General features: G+C 34.6%; 1 protein-coding gene across 1 annotated transcript in view; it reads left to right on the top strand.

Annotated features, from left to right (window-relative positions):
• Nucleotides 1-19,815, top strand: part of ZDHHC17 (zinc finger DHHC-type palmitoyltransferase 17) — a 106,094-nt gene that overhangs the window by 61,100 nt on the left and 25,179 nt on the right. The window contains exons 8-10 of the mRNA XM_036759674.1: nucleotides 4,653-4,778; nucleotides 10,847-10,989; nucleotides 13,849-13,949. Coding sequence (XP_036615569.1) covers nucleotides 4,653-4,778; nucleotides 10,847-10,989; nucleotides 13,849-13,949 — 370 coding nt within the window. The remainder of the gene's footprint in view (nucleotides 1-4,652; nucleotides 4,779-10,846; nucleotides 10,990-13,848; nucleotides 13,950-19,815) is intronic.

The following is a 19,815-nucleotide window of genomic DNA, read 5'->3' as shown; positions in this document are numbered from 1 at the left end:
ATCTCATAAATGTAGTCTACCTAGAGGTATCATGGTTCTCTCTCACCACCTCTTAGAACTGTCAAAAACCTTGCAAATTTTAGGAAAAGAAATAAGTAAAATAAAGTAATATGTTATATAGCTGTCCCTTGTTATATCCCAACTTGACCAGCAAAAGTTCATAATTATAGTTAGTTCAAATCAGTAAGCACAGTACCTAGTGTGTTCAGAGCACCATGTTAGACTCTGACAGAATTTCCAGATTTAGATAAAACATTATCCCTGATTTCATGCTATAAAGCATAGTAAGTCAGTCAGCATATTACTTGAAGACTCAGAGATTTAGAATTTTTGAGACCCTCCCCATAGCTGTTTTTCATCGTTCCGAGCCCTTTTTGGTATTGTAATTTTAGTATTTGAGTTTTTGGAATAGGTATAGTGATATTTTAATTAGATATTTATTTGTATTTTTGGAAGACAGAAGAATGCTGTGCCTACTTGGTTAACCATATTTCTTCTTGTTGAAATGATATGATAAAGGGAAGGGAGTTTGCTTTCAGAGGCTCATGTGGAGTTGAGATGAGGAAGGTAGAATTTTATCTAAAGTTTTGTAAAGTGTCCAAGGCATAAAATAGTGAGACCCTTTCCAACTGTTCTTGGCATCAGCAGAAATGTACTTCTAAAGAGACTGTGACCCATGAATGTATGTGAATAAGTGGAAAATTGGTTTGGATGCTAGTCAAATTCCATCACAACACAAAATGAAATTATTTAGATTTGCACACAGCAGGCATATTGACTATAATACAGTTCTAGTAAAGCAACAGAATTATTATTCAAACTCCCAGTAATTTTCTAGGCAATTTTTAGAAACATATCAGTTTTCATAGATAGATAGACATCTATAAACCTGTAGAACTTTGTACAGTGATAGAACCAGAATATTAAGTGATGGACATTTGATCAATTTCTTCATTCTCTTTGTCAGCCATTCTTTTAAGTTTCCTAAGATCTAAGAGGAGGAAAATTTGGGGGATACATTTTAGCAGATGAGAGAAGCAAGAATGGAGAAGAGGATAGTGTGATACAGGATAAATAAAACATCACTTGTATATTCTTGAACATACATTTTTTTTTGAAAGGCCTTTATATTCAAGTATCAAGTTGTATTTAAAATAGAGAGTTAATAAATCGGAGTAACATAGTTTACGTATGTTTCCAACACTTTTGATTCCTGCCATCCATGTTCTACACACCTTTCAAAAGTAGTGCTTTAATTAAGTGTTACCATTTAACAATACAATTGAGTTTACACTTTGCTTGATAGGACACTGGGGATAAAAAGATGAAAATGAAATTGTTTCTACCCTCAGGGAATTTATTATTCTGATTATCCTACACCAGTGAAAGGGCTGTAACCTAAAAAGTGACACACTTCTGATCTCCCTCCTTTTTAGTTGTTATGCCAATTTCCCTTACACTCTGATCAGGCTCTATAATGAAAGAAGACTAAATTTTATACCATTATTTAGCTGAATGATTCTTAACAGTGCCATTAAGTAGGCATGCCTTAATGTTGCTTTATTTTCTAATAGCTTGAAATACTTAGGCAACCTCCAGACTTTTGGAGGAAAAAATCTTTAGTTTAGATTTTCTTGCCCCTTCCTTTATGTTGGAGAGAAAAAGTTGGATTTTTTGGTTACGATTTTTACCCCTTTCTGCACATCACCAGTATAAGATCTTGATGTTTCCACCTGGAAGCTGCCATTTCTGACATGACTCGATGTAAATCATAGATTTTTAATTTCAGTTAATGGGAAATATCTATCGATCAAAGGAATCCTGCTGATCCTAAGAATTTAGAATTATGAATCTTTTTTTCCAGTATAGGTCTTAGAAGAGTTAGAATGGCAAGACAGGGAAATCATTTGGGTCTGTATAAAGTAAGTCTTCATTGAGGGATGTTACCACCTAAGTTTTTAAGTTACAAAGATTATGGTTGATAAGCTTGAATTATTGTAAGATGTATTTTAAGACTAATTTTCTTGTAGAAATGACATTAATGAATCTAAATTCATAGACTCATAAGCCATTACATTTGGAGACATTTTTAAGACCATCTAGTTCAAGCCTCTTATCTACAGATGATGAAACTGAGACCTTCAGAAAGGAATTTGTCCAAAGAGCCAGGATTTGAACCTGGTCTCTTCCCTTCTATCCCCTGCTCTTTCTGTCTTCCTCAGAATTATCAAGATTATACAAAACCTTTTATAATCCATTTGTTGATTTTTTTTTTGCTTCTATATGGATAGAAATATCAGTGTTCCTTTTATAGTATTTCCCAGTAAAATAGAGCTTAAGTCTTATGAAAATTTCTGTCTCTTTTCCAGTTACATAAAGAGATTTTCCTGTAAATAATCAATAGCATACGTAAAGAATTGATAAATTTTTTTTCAATCTTTGTGAAAAGACAAAATAATGGTAGAAAGTACAAATAGCAGATCTCTATGCAAAAATAGAGAAAACAAGCTTTTATTATATGCCAGGCATTGTGCTAAGCATTTTACACATATTATCTCATTGGAAATAATATTCTGAAAGCATTGAGTAGAGAGCTTGTTTGTATTACCGGTTTAAGGTTGTTGTTCTAAAGTTGTTTTAAATTTGCGTATTTCAGATTAGAACAGTTCTCACATAATTCTCAAATGATTATTTAGGATAGGTTAAATTCTTAGCTTTAGTAAGATACAAACATTGTATGACTTACATAGTAATCTCAGTATATGGGATCCTAGTATATGGCTTGGTCTCATTTATAAATTTTTGAAAAACATATTATCCCCTAAGTAATTCAACCCTATGAATTAATTTATAGGATTTTTGCTTTTGTTATGCTTTTTAGGAGCTCTTTATACATATACTACCTTTTTAAGGAATAAAGGGTTTTTTTTAAGATTATAAAAAAATTACTGATCTAGCTCTGTTAATATTACAAGCAAATCTTGATGTGGTTTCTTGGGATGAAATAAGAAAGTATTATCAGAAAAGTTTCCATTATGTTTTAAGTTCCTGACCTAGAAGGTCACCAAAGGAGAATTTTCCCTGGGTTTGAGAATGAAATTCAATCTTAAGCTAAAGTTCAAGTGATCCACTAGCTTAGCCACAGTGTTCGTCAGGCCAAAACGCTATTTTCTACTACTAGTTGCATAGTATTATATAACCTCCATGTCAATTCTTGTTTCCTGCTAATACATGGAGTGATTAACTACATACATGAATTCAGATCCCTGGTTTCATTATAACTATTAAAATTATTTAATTGTTTATTCATACTTCCAGCTGAATATAAAGAATACACTAAAATAGTCAGATAATTAGAAGATTAGTTGAAAGATTTCTTAAAGCTCCCTCAATTTTTTTATCTAGGCAATCCTTAGGTGTCACATGGCCCTCTAGTGGAAGGGATGCTCAGCTGGACCCCGAGGCAACTGCAGGATTTTCTCTGGGAGTTGTTCCCCCAAAGGGATTGCTTTTACACAGGTAATCTTTATAGTTTGGATTAATTAGCCAGTGTTAAATTTAGTATCTGGATTTTTTGAATAGGTAAGGTATTTCAAATTAAGGACCTATTTGTATTTGTAGAGGATTGAGCTAGATTAGCCTGTACCCTGTTGTGTGTGACACCTCTTTTTTTAATTAATAGGTTTTTTTCTTGTATTTTGAGGAGCCTTTTAAAAAAAATTAGGTTCCATCCCTCACAAAGATAAAAGGTCCACAAAAGTTAGTAAAATGCCCCTAGAATTGCATATAATTTTAATGTTTTTCCCTTTGATCTTTTAAAAGACAGTCCTAGCAGTTTTCTTGCCCTTTTTTTGAGGAAATATGAATCTATGAGAAAAGACTTTAAAAAATTTTCTTTTTTTATTCAAAGAAGTTTAAGTGGGAAATTTTAACTCATTCAAGCCTCTAAGTATTTTATAAAAAGAAATACTTTGATAGGAAAGGGTAAAAGAGATAATTGGAATTCTGACTTGTTTCTCACTTCCTTTGCACTTTATCACTGTAGAGTTCTTCATGTGTCAGGGTAAAATCAGAATTATGGACTTTTCTAGAAGGACAAAGGGATTTGTTATAGGTTAAGAATGCCAACCCAACCTATAGTAAGATGAGTTAGGGATTGACTAATAGTGTTATTTCTCTATTCTTTTTCTTCAGTTTCTTCTTAGAGCTCTTGGTATCACCATGATGAAATTGAGAGAGGTTTAGTATGATGGAACATTGTTTTGTAATAATTCCTTCTCATGATCTCCTCCAAGATTGTGACATAAATAGGGAATAAACACAGATTAAAATACCTATGATCCAGCAAGTATTAATATACCTACTTTTTGATTTGCACAGCAATTCAGAATATGATTAAGGATTGAATTTTGTAGATTAATTATTGAGTTTTGAATACATTTTTTCTCATTCTTAAGAAAGAATAGTAAACATCTTAATGAAATAATTTAAAATCTAACCAAAATAACTATTGTTTCTGATGTCAAAGTAAGAATTAAAGTGATACTGGAACATGTAACTTTATTTTCTCTGTTTATGGATAGGATGGGAAATAATAAAAGATGCCTTTTTTATTTTTAATGTGAAGTTCTTCTATTTTTGTCATCCATCAGGGAGAATCACCACTTGATTTGGCAAAACAAAGGAAAAATGTTTGGATGATCAATCATTTACAAGAGGCAAGACAGGCAAAAGGGTATGACAATCCGTCTTTCCTCAAAAAACTAAAGGCTGATAAGGTAAAACTCTTTACTGTGTGTTTGTTAGTCTTTCCTTTTTAAATTTGATTTGTTATCCTATATTTCTAATATAAGAATTATCCATTTTAAAATCCTAACATTATAATGAATTTAGGGTGCCTAGCAAAGGTTCCTAGGATAGTTTTTTTGTTGATTGACATGTGTAATGATCAGGAGGGGCATCAGTTTTGTTTTGTTTCATTTTCTGAAATTCAGTAAGCTATTAATAAAAGTTGATTAATTGATTCAGTTGATCCTGGGATGTTGTAGTGATAAAAAAATCCTTCCTGACTTACCTATAGGTACTATTTCTGTGGTGAACTACAAAAAATTGTAATTCTCTTCAGTCCATTACCTTTGTTGTTTTCTACTAACTCCTTTCTCTTAGCCCTAATAACAGGATTTTGCCAATTAATTGATGTTGAAAATTGTAGCATTGTTCTAATTGAAATTTAGATTTTCAGTTATATAAAGGTTGACTGCATTACCTGCTAGCAATCTGTAATGTAAAAAACCAATCTTCAGAAATCTTCATAGTGCCTACAATGTGCTAGGCTCTCTGCTAAACACTTTACAGTTATTCTGTGGTATAGTCCTCACAACCACTCTGGGAGGCAAGTGCTATTATTACCCCCATTATATAGATGGAAAAACTGAGGCAAACAGAGATTAAGCGACTTGCCCAGGGTCACACAGCTAGTGTCTGAGACAGAATTTGAACTCAGGTCTTCCTGACTCCAGGTCCCTCCTGACTACCCACTGTAACACCTACCTGCCCCTTTGCAGGAGATCATTGCATCTTGTAGGAAGTATTGAACCATACTATTTTTAAGGACCTTCAAAATTCTAATCATAATAGTAACTCACATTTACATTGAAATTTAATGTTTGTAAACAATCTCACTCACAAAATCCCTGGTTTGTGGAGGTTGGGTCACATTTGAATATGTCCAGGAGGGAAGTGGAGGACATTTCATGAGTGTAATGGAATGAATAGCCAGAGGTACAAGGCTGCAAAGTATATGCCTCAGTAATATTTTACATTTCCAGAATTTCAGAACTTCCTGGCCAGAAACTAGCCTTTTAAGTGAATCCTTGAGCAATATCAGCCTAGAAGGAATAATATCCAGTTAAATTGGAAAATCTTTGGTTTTTTTATATGTGGCAATTATTTTATATGGCTTAAATAGCAAACCAGTTTATTCCAAAATAAAAGCAGCTTAAATTTGACAAATTTTTGAAATAAGCAAAAAAAAAAAAAAAAACAAAGTTAAATCTTACCACTTAATTAAATTTGATTTGGAATCATCTGTGATTCTTTTCCCTTGTTCCCCTCTTCCAATCAGTCTCTAATACTATTAATTCTTGAAAAATGGAGGTTTTCTCCTGCTATAACATTAGTTTAGGCCCCTGTTACCTCTCATCTGTGCTCTAATAGTAGCCTCTTAAGTAATCTTTCTATACTCCCACAACTTCTCCTTCATCCATTGCGTACAACATTCTGTTCCCAAATGAACTATACATTTCTAATGGTTACTCCTCTAGATACATTTTTATTTATTCATGTTTTCCTTAAGATGTGATACCCAGAATTGAACACAGTAATTGTAGATTTTATCTGAGCAGCACGGAGGAATGAAAAAGCATTTCTTAAGTTCCTGCCATGTGCCAGGCATTGAGCTAGTATATGAAAACAAAGTAGTCTATGCCCTCAAGTAGGATTTCACTTTCTTTATATAGCCTATCTTCATATAGCATGAGGTATTCTTCTGGAGCCAAATAAGTCTGTTGACAGTTATCAAATAAACTGTTGACTAAAATTTGCCCTCATCTTTTTTATATGAACTGACACCAAGTTGAGGCTCTCTCACTGTGTACTTCTGCAGTTGATTCTTATTAAACTAACTACAGTTTACCTTTTTTCCTGGTAAATTTAATTTTGCACACTTGAGGCCTTCATTCTACTCTGAATTCTACTTTGAATCTTGATTTCTTTCTGTGTTACATTAGCTGTCCCTCCTGATTTTATGCTTTGTACAAATCTGATAAGCATGCATTTTTTGTTTTCTTTCAAGTTGTCAATAAAAATATTAAACAGGACAGTTTTATATCATTCCATTTAGAGATATACCTTTTGGTTGTCACCATTTTTTTTTTATCAGCACTCTTTTGATAAAGTTGTTCAAGACTGTATGGCCATCCAGCCTATATTTCCCTCATCTTATCCACAATGCTGTCATGATAGAGTTTGTCAGATTTCTTACTGAGATCTAGTTGTACCATATCTATTGAATTCTTCGTTTGTACGAATCAAGCAGCACAATTAAAAAAAAATGAAGTTAGTTGGGAATGATTATTCCTTAGTGACCTCCTGTTGCCTGCTACTGATAATTGTATTCTCACAGTTTCTCTCGAGTGTTCACAATCTTTTTAAATATTCTATACTGAAATTTTGTTGGAGATCCGCTACAGATCTACTAATCTATAGTTTCTAGAATCTACCCTTTCCCCTTTAGAAAACTAAATAAACATTTGCTTAGCTCCAGTTTCTTGGAGCTTTTGTTTTCTGATTTCTTTTACTGACAGCGTGTCTGTGAATCACATTTGTCATTTTTTTGACACTGAAATTTGGGTTTGGAGACATTGAGTAAATTGAAGTAGCTAGATGTCATCTAACCAGCTCTTTACTTTACTTAGTCTTCAGTGTTTCCCGTGTGGGGTTTGGACTGCCCTTTTTATTTGCAAAGGATATTGTCCTTGCTGAAGAAGACAGAAGCAAAGTCTCAATGCAGTATTACCATTACATTATTTCCCCCGGGCCTTTTGATTTCTTCTCAGTCTCAGAACAGCTTTAAAGACTTTTTGGGTAATCTTTAGCATTTTCCTCTGCTGATTTATTCTGTACTGTAGTCTGCGTACTGTTCCTACTACTGAGGCGATGACACCCTGTTTGTATCCTTAAATCGAATCATAAAATACCATATAGTGATGTTATGTTTATCGCCAAGTTGTCTATAACTCTCTTTACATCTATTTTCACCTTATTTTTTCATGATGCCTCTTTTCTCCAACTGCCTGAGCTGTGCGTTGAGTAGGTTAGAGAGGGTTTTTTTTGTTATAGGAGGTGGGGGAGATCAGGAAATGATAGGAGACATCAATTAAACTTTTAAAGTAAATAGGATAGTTTTAGCTGCCACTCTAGGGTAACACTTAGTAAATGGCTTTTTTCTTAGTAATAACATTGCTTTGAGGAAGCCCCTTAATCTTTGTGGTTTTTTTTTTCTTTTCAAATATGTAAATTTTTTTGCATTGTTATTTTAAAATAAAAATAATATTGTATAATAAAATTTAAAATTATATTATAAATTCAAAATGTTTCATTAGGTCATAAATTTATCATTGTAGCAGCGATTATAATTTAATTTGTGGTTATATGATGAAAGAAAGCCATTCTAAACTACTGAAATGGCATGAGCAAAGCCACGTGCGTAGAAGAATATAATGCAGTTGAAATTATTTTAAGTCATCTAGTATGGATGGAATATAGGGCATGTGAGATAAAACTAAAAAGTTGAGACTGGTTTGTGTAGTGCTTTGAGTGCCTTTTTAGCACTTCTTATATTCTTCCCCATCTTCTTAGAGTAGAAATTTCCCTAAATTCGCTACTGAGCCTTCCTCCTCTTAACCTGTTCTCTTAGCTATCTCATTCACTCCCACAGCTTCAACTACTACCTGTATGCCTATAACTCCCAGCTCTCTATTTTCAGCTCTGACCTCTCTTTTTAGTTCCAGACTTGCATCTCTAACAGCCTACTGGATATTTCCACCTGGATGGGCTCTTTTTACCTCAGACTCAGCATGTCCAGAATCTAGCTTAATATCTTGCCCTAAATCATATCCTCTTTTTAGCTTCATTATTTCTGTTAATGGTACCTCCCAGACTTCTGTGTTAGAAAATTTTCTGTTATTTTTGATATGCCTCTCTCTTTTGCCATTTGCATCCAGACTGTTATCAAGTCCTTTTGATCCTACCTGTGCAACATCTCTCACATTTGTCCACTGTTTTCTGTTCCTGTTGCTACTATACTAGTATGGAGCTTACTTACTACCTGCTTAGAAACTTAAACTTACACTTTTCCCTGTTTCTTGGTCTATTTTGAATGGCAGAAGTCTTGCCTTTTCCAGTTCTTGCTTTATGCCACTGCTAAGCTATCTGGTGCCTAAGTTTGGTCATGGCATTCTTCTACTCAAAAATATACAAGTGGCTACCTGTGATCTACCGAGTAATCATGTTCAGATTTCTTTGGCATTCAGAGCCCTCCAAAATTGGGTGCTACCCTATCTTTCCATCTTCCATCCAAATTGGACTACTCTCTATCCTCTGAATTAACTCTGTGCCTTTCCACTGCCATGCTTTTGTTCATGTGGTTTTATGTCATTCCTCCCTCCACCTCTTAAATTTCTAACCAATTCAAATGTTGCATTCTCCATTGAACTCTTTCTGATTTCTTCTTTTCCAATTTTGACTGTAGTGGCCTTCCCCCAATACCTCACATAGTACTTTTATTTTGCACCCATTGAAACACTTAGGTAAAATTGCTTAATATATTTATCTGTATATATGATTCCCCCAAAGAGAGTGAAAGCCATGGAAGGGGTCATATCTTTATTTAAACTCTTATTTCTACCAGCACCTAAGACATTGCTATCCCAACAGTAGGTGACTGACACATGTTCATTGAATTTTGGAGTTAATAGGTAGTCTGGGCGGTGTCAGAAATGCATCACATTTTTATTTTTAGCAAGGGGGTTGACTGTCATAATATCCTTATGAATAAGATGGTAAAATATGGCTTAGATGATCATTATTGGATGGTTTTCTAGGTCATTGAACAAGAATGCTGAGCTAGTAATTGTTAGCATGCAAGTCTTCTTAATGTTTTCTGTAGTAGTCTGTCAGTGAATAGGGGTTTAAGTATAATCATAAATAAAATGTAAAGTTAGGAATTTTTATTTTTTAAGAAATGAAAGCTTATAGAAGAAACTTAATAGGCTGTCATGTGGAAAAGACCTTGGAATTTTAGGTGACAGTAAACTCAGCATGGGCCAGTAGTGTGATACAGCTGTTAAGAAAGTTAATGTGGGCTTTGGAGACCTCATCATAAAAGGAATTAAAGATATTTGTTTAATCCTAGAGGAGAGGAAAGGGAGAGGTGATTGCAGTCTTCAGATATTTCAAGGATTGTTTCCCGTTTGGAAGAGAGGTTAAATTTCCTTTGTGTTTCTCCAGAAGGCAGCATGATCAGCAGGGATGCTTAATAGGTGAAAGTGACAGGGAAACACTTTCTGCCTAGAGCCATTCAACAGTAGAAGAGGCTGCTTCATGAAGTAATTCATTAGTTCCTTATCACTGGGAGTATTCCAACAGAAACTGGAAAACTAAAGCTAAAAGACAGCAGCAGAAGGTAGAACTAGAAGACCTCCAAGGTCTCTTCAGATGTTGACTGCTTTAAAATTGTGTTTTGTTTAATGTCCCCGTGTGTTATTTAAAAATAAAATCCTAGCTTAATGTTGTTATAACTTAAGTTTTATAGTTCATCCATGTCTGTCAAATTCTCTCCACTACCAGAAAGGAATGGAAGCAATTCTAATGCCTCTTCTGAAACTCACTGCTCTTCTGAGAGGCAGTATTGTTTAGTGGGTAGGGGGCTAGAGGTGGAGTCTGGAAGGGTACCTCAGATACTTACTAGCTTTGTGACCCTGGCTAAATTATTTAACCTCTCCATGCCTCACTTTCCTCACCTGTAAAATGAGAGAGTTGGACTTGACAGCCTCAAAGATCCCTTCAAGTTCCCAATTTATGATCTGTCATTTTTATTTTATTAGAAACAGAAATGAACAATTTGGCATAATGCTGGTATCCGAGAGCATGCTTCAGGAGACAGTAAAAACACTTTTCTTCCCTTTGATACACGACTTTTGCTTTTCTTTTTGTCAGGTATTAATGTTCCAACAATAAATGTATGTAAAATTGCAAAGATTGATAACACATATTTGTTTCTGTGCAGGAATTTCGGCAGAAGGTAATGCTAGGAACTCCTTTCCTAGTTATATGGCTGGTTGGGTTTATAGCAGACCTAGATATTGATTCTTGGCTCATTAAAGGGCTAATGTATGGTGGTGTTTGGGCTATGGTCCAGTTTCTTTCAAAGTAAGTGTTGTTTTAAACTATGTAATATAGCTGTAAATGAAAGGATAAGAATTTTCTCTCAGGAAAAAAGTCAATTAAAAAAAGTGTCATTGCATTTAGAAAAAATAAAAAAAATTTTTAAAAACTTTGATTAAACAAAGATATATTTTCTATAGTATTTTAAGCAATATTTTATCTTTGGATATTTTAATACTTTTGTGATCAGTGGTCTCATCAGTGTGCATACTTTCTACAGCCTTACAAGGATTAACTAGGAAGTTGTTGTTAATGAGTGAGAAGACCACATTCATATTTAATGCCAAAATGTGTATGTGCATGTGCACGTGTGCGTGTGCGTGTGTGTGTGCGTGCGTGTGTGTGTGTGTGTATATTTATACATATATATATATGTGGGAGCTTTTACACACCACAAGCACTTTGTACACACACATGCATGTGTACACTTTGGTATTAAGTATTTATATACATATCTATATGTAAACATATACATATACATACATATATATACACACACATACATACACACATGTATAAGATTTGGAACATTTCTGTTGAAAAGAGTTTAGGGTTTGACCTGTTTTAACTGAGTAGCTATAGTACAAAATAATTTGTTATTCATTTTTCATAAATAAACAATATTCCCCTTTAGAGCTTAAAGTGGAGCCATGTTTGCCTATTTGGCACCAGGTTCTCCAGTCACAATTTGGGAGGAAAAACAGAATTGGTGAAAGCACTGGCCCTAGTCAAAATAGTGAAGGCAGCCAAGTCTCTCTTATCTATGTCCTGCTCCCCTGTCTGCTTTCCCGCTTCTTCTGCCCTCTTCTCAAATGGACTCTCTCAGGAGTCCATTACCCATTGGCCTTTCTCTTCTATATACCATCCAAGTCTATGCTTCAGTGGCTCTGCATTGTGTTCTTCCTTCTCCTAGGGAAGTTTCCTTCAATGCTCTGCTAGAATTTAAGGAGGAAGATACCTAATAAAGCAATTCAGATTATTTTAGCTGTGAATGCTGGTTAATAGGTTATTACTGTGTTAGCCCTCAAGTATTTGAGGTTTAGGGAGCAGGTTTGATAATTTGAATTTTAATAAAAGAAACAACTCAAAATGAACTGTAATGGTAACAATTACAGTGGTTGAGAGAAAGATGTTATGACAGGGGCACCCAGTCTCTGCTTAGCCATGCAAAAGGGTGACTATGATTAGATGACTAGCAAGTACCTAAGGTTATCAATAACAGTAACAACAACAGCAACAACAGTAGCTAGACGGGTGCTTTAAGGCTTACAAAGCCCTTTACAAATATTGCCTCATTTAATCCTTAGGACAGCCCTGAGAGTTTGAGGAATAAGAAAACTGAGGGAAATAGACAGTAAGTGGTTTACCTGGGGTTATACAGCTAGCAGAGGTTTGAAATAAGACATGAACTCGAGTCTTCTTTACTCCATATCAGATTTCAGGCTGGTTGAATTGTGCCTTCTAGTTTGCTGACTTCTACTTGACTTTTAAAAATTCATTTAATAAGATCTCCTACTGGGGACTATAGTACTAACATACAGTCATTAAACACCTGTTAGGAATTAATTTTAAATTAAAAGCTCACCTTTTAAAAATACCAAAGTTTTTGTGATCTTTTGCACAAATTGGTCTTTACCTCCTTCATATGAGAGGCCGTCCTTGTTATTTCATTAAAAAACAATGTGTACATTTGAGTTGGAAAAAAGTTGAATACTGATGTGAAAAATTAGTGGTTTTAGTTTTTTAAAGTCTTAAAAGATTTGGGATTGCAGTAGCACAGTGGAAAGAGTACTAAATTTGGAGTCAGAGAACTGGGATTCATATCGTGGCTCCAACACTCAGGATTGTCTGACTAGGCAAATCACTTAACCTACCTGGGCTTCAGTTTCTAAAGCAATAAAATAAGTGGGTTGGACTTCAGTGACCTCTAAGGCTCTCCCTTCTAGCTTTAAATCTATGATCTTATGATCCTAATTTTATATCTATGTACAAACACATGTGTTTACTAAAATGCTGCATTAATTTGACTCATTTTGGGTGCATTAGTAAATGCTCATATGATTGATTTTTTACACTTGAAGTGATGTACCTAAATTCTAACATTATATAGAGAAACAAACTTTTCACAGAGGAAAAACTGGAAGTCACTCTTAGATATGTAGCAGAAAAGTATGTGTGTGTGTGTGTGTGTGTGTGTGTGTGTGTACACCAGTGTTCACTGAATAATCAATGGTATATTAATTTGCACACAAAAGTGAATTGTTTGTCTAGGGTGATTGTGGAATCTAATGTTTTGGTGTGACTATTCTAGTTGAAGGAATGTGATTTTTTTTTTGACGTGCAGCTTAAATTTTCTTACAATTAAAAAATATTAAACTTATTTGGAGTAGATGGTTCCAAAGGCACTCTACGACCTTGCAATAAAATGGAATTGTCATTGTGATTATCGTTTATCATAGGCTATGCTTTCTAAATTGCTATTTGTTTTCTCTCTGTTATAACCACTTTGCAACTTAGTAAATGGTCTTTCCAAGTTATATTGGCTGAAAAAATTAATCATTCTGTGACCAGCCTGGTGGTTATATTCAGCAATGCTGGTCCTGGGCTTACACTTAAAGCCCTTCCATAATCTGGAACCTTGGGTCACCTGCATGCCACAGTGAGGCAGCAGTAATAGACTTTAGAGAAAGAATCATTGTATATTACCATTTTTAAAATCCTAGTTATTTGGATTCTGGTTAAATGATTTCTGTGTATCAAGTATGTCTAATTTTTATCTTTTACTTAAAGAGTAAATTATAATGAGATATTAAATTCAAACTAAATAAAATTTATGTCTTACAGATCATTTTTTGATCACTCAATGCACAGTGCATTGCCACTTGGAATATATTTGGCAACCAAATTCTGGATGTATGTGACATGGTTCTTCTGGTTTTGGAATGATATCCTTTCTGTCAAAAAGTTGATAGTGTCAGTACTTTTCATTAGTTATTTAATGATAAAATTAAAATATAATTAATGAAATTCCATAACAACAAAAATTTATCAGGAAAAAGTTCTTAGGCATGAAATATATCCATGAACAGTTGCTTTTTAACAACTTTTAAATTCTTAATGCCTTTAATTTCTTTTATAGGTATTTTAAAAGCATAATTTTATTATTTTAATATGATTGCTTTTATTATATTTCTTTTCTAGAAAATGGAAACTTAATGATGTGCAGTCCTGCCCCCCCCCCCCTTTTTTTGGTTCAAACATGTATCAGTAAATCCTATATGCAGACTGTCTGCACCTACTCATGTCTAGCTTATCTCATAAGAGTGTTGCTGAGGAAGGCAAGAAAAGAAGTGCCATGGCCTTGATCACAGAGTTAGAATGTGACAGAAGCAAGCCTTGAGCCCAGGTCTTCCTGATTTGAAGACTGACCTTCTGTCCACCATGGCATTCTGCTTCTGATTAGGCTTTATCTGCTCAAAAATGATTAAGTCTGTCTTTAGCTTTGTGACATGAACCAGAGTTGCTTTATGAAAGGCATGTATATGCCATGCTTTAATAATTATGTAGCATATGCTTAACTAGAAGCATATGTAATAATTAACAAGTATTCATTAAATACTTACTATGTGCCAGGTCCTGGGGATACAAAAAGAAAACAAAAACAGTTCTTGCCCTCAAGGAGCTTACAGTCTAATGGACGTGGGGTGGGGTGGGGTGGTGGTAGTGGTGAACGACAACAAATATAAATCAGTACAGCAAGATAAATACCAAATCAACGAAAGGTAGCCTTAGAAGGGAAGGCCTCAGCAGCTAGGGGGCCCAGGAAAGCCTTCTTGGAGGAGGTGGTACTTAAACTGAGTCTAAAAAGAATCCAGGGATTATTAAGTTCCTAATACAGTACTTAATGAAGTCATTTGGTCTTTAGGTTTTTTTTTTAATACCCCTTATTTTCGTGAAAATGAGAAAAGGCAGAAAAGATCTAAAACATGTTATTTTGTGATGACCTTTATACAGAGATGATGGTGCTGATCTGTTATGTTAAGGAGGGTAGGTAGTTCTGGTACAGCGAAAACAGGATCACAACTTTTCTCTTCCTCAGCTGCCTTGGGGAGAGAAAAGAATAGCTAACCCCCATGGCTGGTAGGTTATCTGTAACTTGGCTAATTGTTGTTGCTTCTTGTTTTTTAAACCTGAGTCTGCCTAAATTAGGACAATGGCAAGTGAAAGCCTTCATCATTCTGGTAGTGTTCTGGTGATATAAGTCAGCATTGCTATCAGTTTGTATGTATCTGAGAGGGTGCTGCTTAAAGGACATTATTACAGTTGTGATTATGATCTCACCACACTGTGTACTTGGAACTAGAGATGCTTCCATGATACCTGGAGGAGACCCAGTAGACCCCAGATATTTAAGGGCAGCCCCTATTGGCTTGTGACTTCAAGTCTGGATTTGACATTTTGTTGTGGACACTATTTCGACTACTACTTCTTCTAAAACCCTACTTAAAATATTACTAAGAAGAATTGTAAATGTCAGGCATGTCAGTAATAGAGAAAAGCCTTAAAGCTGAACCTTGTTTATTAAGTCCCACCATCCTTTTCAGGATATCTTGATGGTATTCTACCAAGTTCAAAGAAAAGATGTGGTCTTTCCCTTTTTAATGATTGGTACTGGCCAAATGGCACTTAAATGTACTAAAAACTTACCCGACTCTTAAGCTAAACTGAATTTAGATTTATAATTCTAATTTGTAGTAGACTCTAGTATTTATTATTGCAATAAATTGAGAAATGCAGTTGTCAATGTTCAACACATTGAAGTAAAAATGCATACATCAAAGGTATTAGAACAATTTAGAATTTTGACCTTTGTTATATCCTTTATCATCACTCGTGATAAAGATTTTTAGCATCTAATTAGATTTTTAAAAAATCAAGATAATTTAGACTCAGAATATTTTAATAAAATCGCAGATTTCATAAATGTTTACTAAATCTTCAAAAACTTCACTATAGAAAAGTATGCAAATTTTATTTACCTATTGATTTAATTTTGAGCCTGGGTCTCTCTCTGACCTGGGCTGGAAGTACAACAGGCATTCTTAGGCTCAATCCCACTGAACAGCTGGTCAGCACTGAACTTTTGACATGTTGTGTTTCTTTCTTTTGGGGAGGGGGCGGGGAAGACAAGGCAATCTGGGTTAAGTGACTTGCCCAAGGTCACATAGCTAGTAAGTGTCAAATGTCTGAGTTCAGATTTGAACTCAGGTCCTCCTGACTTTAAGGCCAGTGTTCTATTCACTGTGCCACCTAGCTGCCCCTGACATGTTATGTTTATGACCTGTGGTAGTTTGCCCCCTCCTCAGGTAGCCTGTTAGCCTTCTGCTCCTGGGGAGAGAGCGAGGTAATCCCCATGTTGGAGCTAGAATTAGTTCAGCTCAGAACTCATGAGTTCAAGCAATCCACCGGGCTTCTCCTGCCCGAGGATCAGGGATTACAGGCATGTACTACCTCATCCAATTGTAAAATACATTTTTAATGGTCTAAAATTGTGGTGACATTGATTACTATTACAAACATTATTTAATTGTTATCAAGTACCCTCTATGTGAAATAGTTACTTTGATGTGATCTTTTGGCAAAATTGCCCAGTCGTTTAATTTCAGCTTGGGGGACTGTACTCATTTTGTTTTTGAGACATGAAGCAAAGAATTGGAACAAAAGCTTAAAATTCTTATATTTAAACAACTTTATATGCTTACATTTCAGCAAAGCACAGTTCCTCTTTTTGCTTTTGTAGTGTAAGTAAGGTGATACCTGGTGGAATTCCTCCATGTGGCAGTTTTCACCACCTCATTCTGGTCATGTGTTATACTTGGACATAAAAACTGCCCCTTAAGGATTCATTAGGCATTAGAATTGTCTTACTGGAACATTTGGTATGACTCAAACAGATATGCTTATTTTTATTACCTCATCTACTTAAAATGTGCTTTTTAAAGTAGTGACTTGACCTCTGAAGTGACTTCAGTAGACTAGAGGTATTTCTTAGCAGCATAACATTCCGCTGCCTAAACGAGACATTGAATTTTATACTGAAGTGGGGAAAGTTCATATTTTCCTAAAATAATTCTTTGTTGTCCAGTGCATGAATTACTTCTCAGCCCTAATTGGGGAAGAGGAAAAAATATTGTTAAATATTAAATAAATAATGAAAATGTCATTCTAGGCAAAAGTTTAACTTTTCTCTATTCTGAAATCTTTTACTAGACTGTTGAATAGTGGCACTTAGGTGGTCTCCCAATTGCATACAGTGCTGGGCGTGGAGTCTGGAAGACCTGAGTTAAAATTTGCCCTCAGATACTTACTAGCAGTATGGCCCTGGGCAATTCATTTAACTTCTGTTTGCCTCAGTTTCCTTAACTGTAAAATGGAGATTATAAGAGCATCTACTTCCCTGGGTTTGTTAGGATAAAATGAGATATTTATAAAGTGCTTAGCACAGTGCCTGGCACATAGTAGGCATTATGTAAATGTTAGCTCTTATTGGTAATAGTAGTAGTTAAGTAGATGAATTTGCATTTCTCTCCTTTCTTTGAAGAAAAAATAATAATTAAATACAGAGAAGTTAGCAAGAAGATCCCAGGTCCAGGAAATTCAGCAGAATTTGGCTGTAAAACATGACATAGAATACTCCTGGTTTTTATGAATTAAAATAAACTTTTATACTACTCATGTAAATCTTGGTAAGTTAATATTTAATTTATGTGATTGTTCATTTATATTTTTGCTTTAACACAATGGGATATGCTTTAAAATTTAGGCCAAGGTTGGTCCTAATGTTACTGTAGTCAATTTGAGTGGAAAGGATTGTGTACCAGTTAGCCAAGTAGGTAACAGAATTCAGATTCATCAATATTTCAATTTTAGGTAAAATGTACATGATAGGAAATTTGAAGGACTGGATATTCTTGTTCAAAAATTTTTCCCCTTATTGTTCCGAGACTCATATAAGTTTTATAAATTTTGTAGATTGCAGTGTCCTAAAGAATGCATAGTTTTCATTTTACTGTTGTGTCACAAACTTATTATCTTTGAGTTTCTTTATTTACTTAAGTGCATCCAATTGGGGAATTAGATATATTATTAATTTATGCTTACAAAATTTTTAATCATCTCTGTCTACAGACATAACCAACTTTTAACAACTGGTTTTAGAATCTGTAGTTTTTACATATTTGAATACATGTTTGATGACCTTCTTGGAGTGGAATCTTAGCAGTTTCACACTATTAACAGAATTTAAAATTCTAGATCCTTAAATAAAAATGGAAGAGTTTCATTGACTTTCTTTTCTATAACATAGGCATGTCTCCAGCCTTCATGTCATGTATTGGCCATGATGATGTTGTTACATAGGTTAGCCTGTATATTAATGAGAGTGATGAGTCCTCTGAAATGGTTGCATTATTTGAATCCACACTGACTACTTCCTTTGAGTTAGAAGCAGTTACCATATTTTACATAGCTATAACTTTAAATAGTATGAATTCGAATACATGTGACCTCTTCATGGTATTCATTATTCATACTACTTGTGACCTAACTTTAAAGTAGTCTGAGGAAGTAGGAAGAGCTTACAAATAAGCCATAGAAGGAGCAAATTAAAAAGAATCATGAAATTTTTTTCATTAGGTTTTAAGATTGTGGAAAGAAAAAGAGGCAGCAACTGCCCTAGGTAATCTCTGTTGCATCCTTCCTTTCTGTTGCTTTTTCTACCCTCCCCATACAGATCAGAACCACGTAAATAATCAGATCATCTCAGATTAGACTAAATATGAAAAGGGGGCACTAACTACAGTAGAGCTTTTCTGCTGTGTACGACTGCCTAAGTGGATGTTTAATCAATACTTCTAGATTCTAAGTTGTTAGACCTGAATAGGAACTTTAGAAATCAAGTCTATCCCCTCTTACAGAGAAACAGTTTAATCATAACATCTCTTGTTCTGTAATGATTTCTACCACCACCACCACCACCACCACCACCACCACCACCACCACCACCATGCATATCAGTTTATCAGACATTCTCTCACATTATCACAGTGGCAATCAATACAGTTTTTTTTACTCTGCATTTATTCTTCCATATTGTCAACCACACATTTACAAAAAGGCTACTGTTTTAAAGGAATAAACCAAAATCTATATTATGTATATTCCAAGATGAGGTTCATTGTACCCACCTCTTCAGTTTCATAAATATATAAACATAAATCCATCTGTGTTAATTATCAGTGGCAGTTATTCCATAATGGACAGAACACTGAGTTTTGAATCACGGGATCTAGGTTGATGTCCTTGACAAGTACGTTAAATAACTGGGTGGCTTTGGACAAATGACTTATTCTTTGCTTGCCCCTGTTTTCCCATCAGCAAAATAAGACTAATTATAATTGCACCATGTACTTTACTGGCTGGTATTGAGAAAAGTGTTTTGTAAGCCATAAAGCTTTATATGAATGTCAGTTATTGCTTTTTAATATTTGAATAAGAGAGATAGCATGGCATTGTATATAACCAGCTGGCCTTGTCCTACCTATGACTCGTAATAGTTATGTGATTCTGGGTATTCTCAATGCCCTGGGCAACTCTAAGACTATAAGTTGCAGATCAACTAGTTTAAATTGGTTGAGGGAGTACCTATAATTTTAAGTTCCCCTGCACTAATGAAATCATAAGTCTAGGCCCTTCTACCCCCAGTTTTTAATACATTTTTCTTGCTACTTTTGGGGGAAATGACATATAGCA

Source organism: Trichosurus vulpecula, chromosome 5 (assembly GCF_011100635.1).
Source record: "Trichosurus vulpecula isolate mTriVul1 chromosome 5, mTriVul1.pri, whole genome shotgun sequence".
In the NCBI taxonomy this organism is placed as follows: Eukaryota; Metazoa; Chordata; class Mammalia; order Diprotodontia; family Phalangeridae; genus Trichosurus; species Trichosurus vulpecula.
Note: the sequence above shows the minus strand (reverse complement) of the source record. Positions and strands in the feature narration are given on the sequence as shown.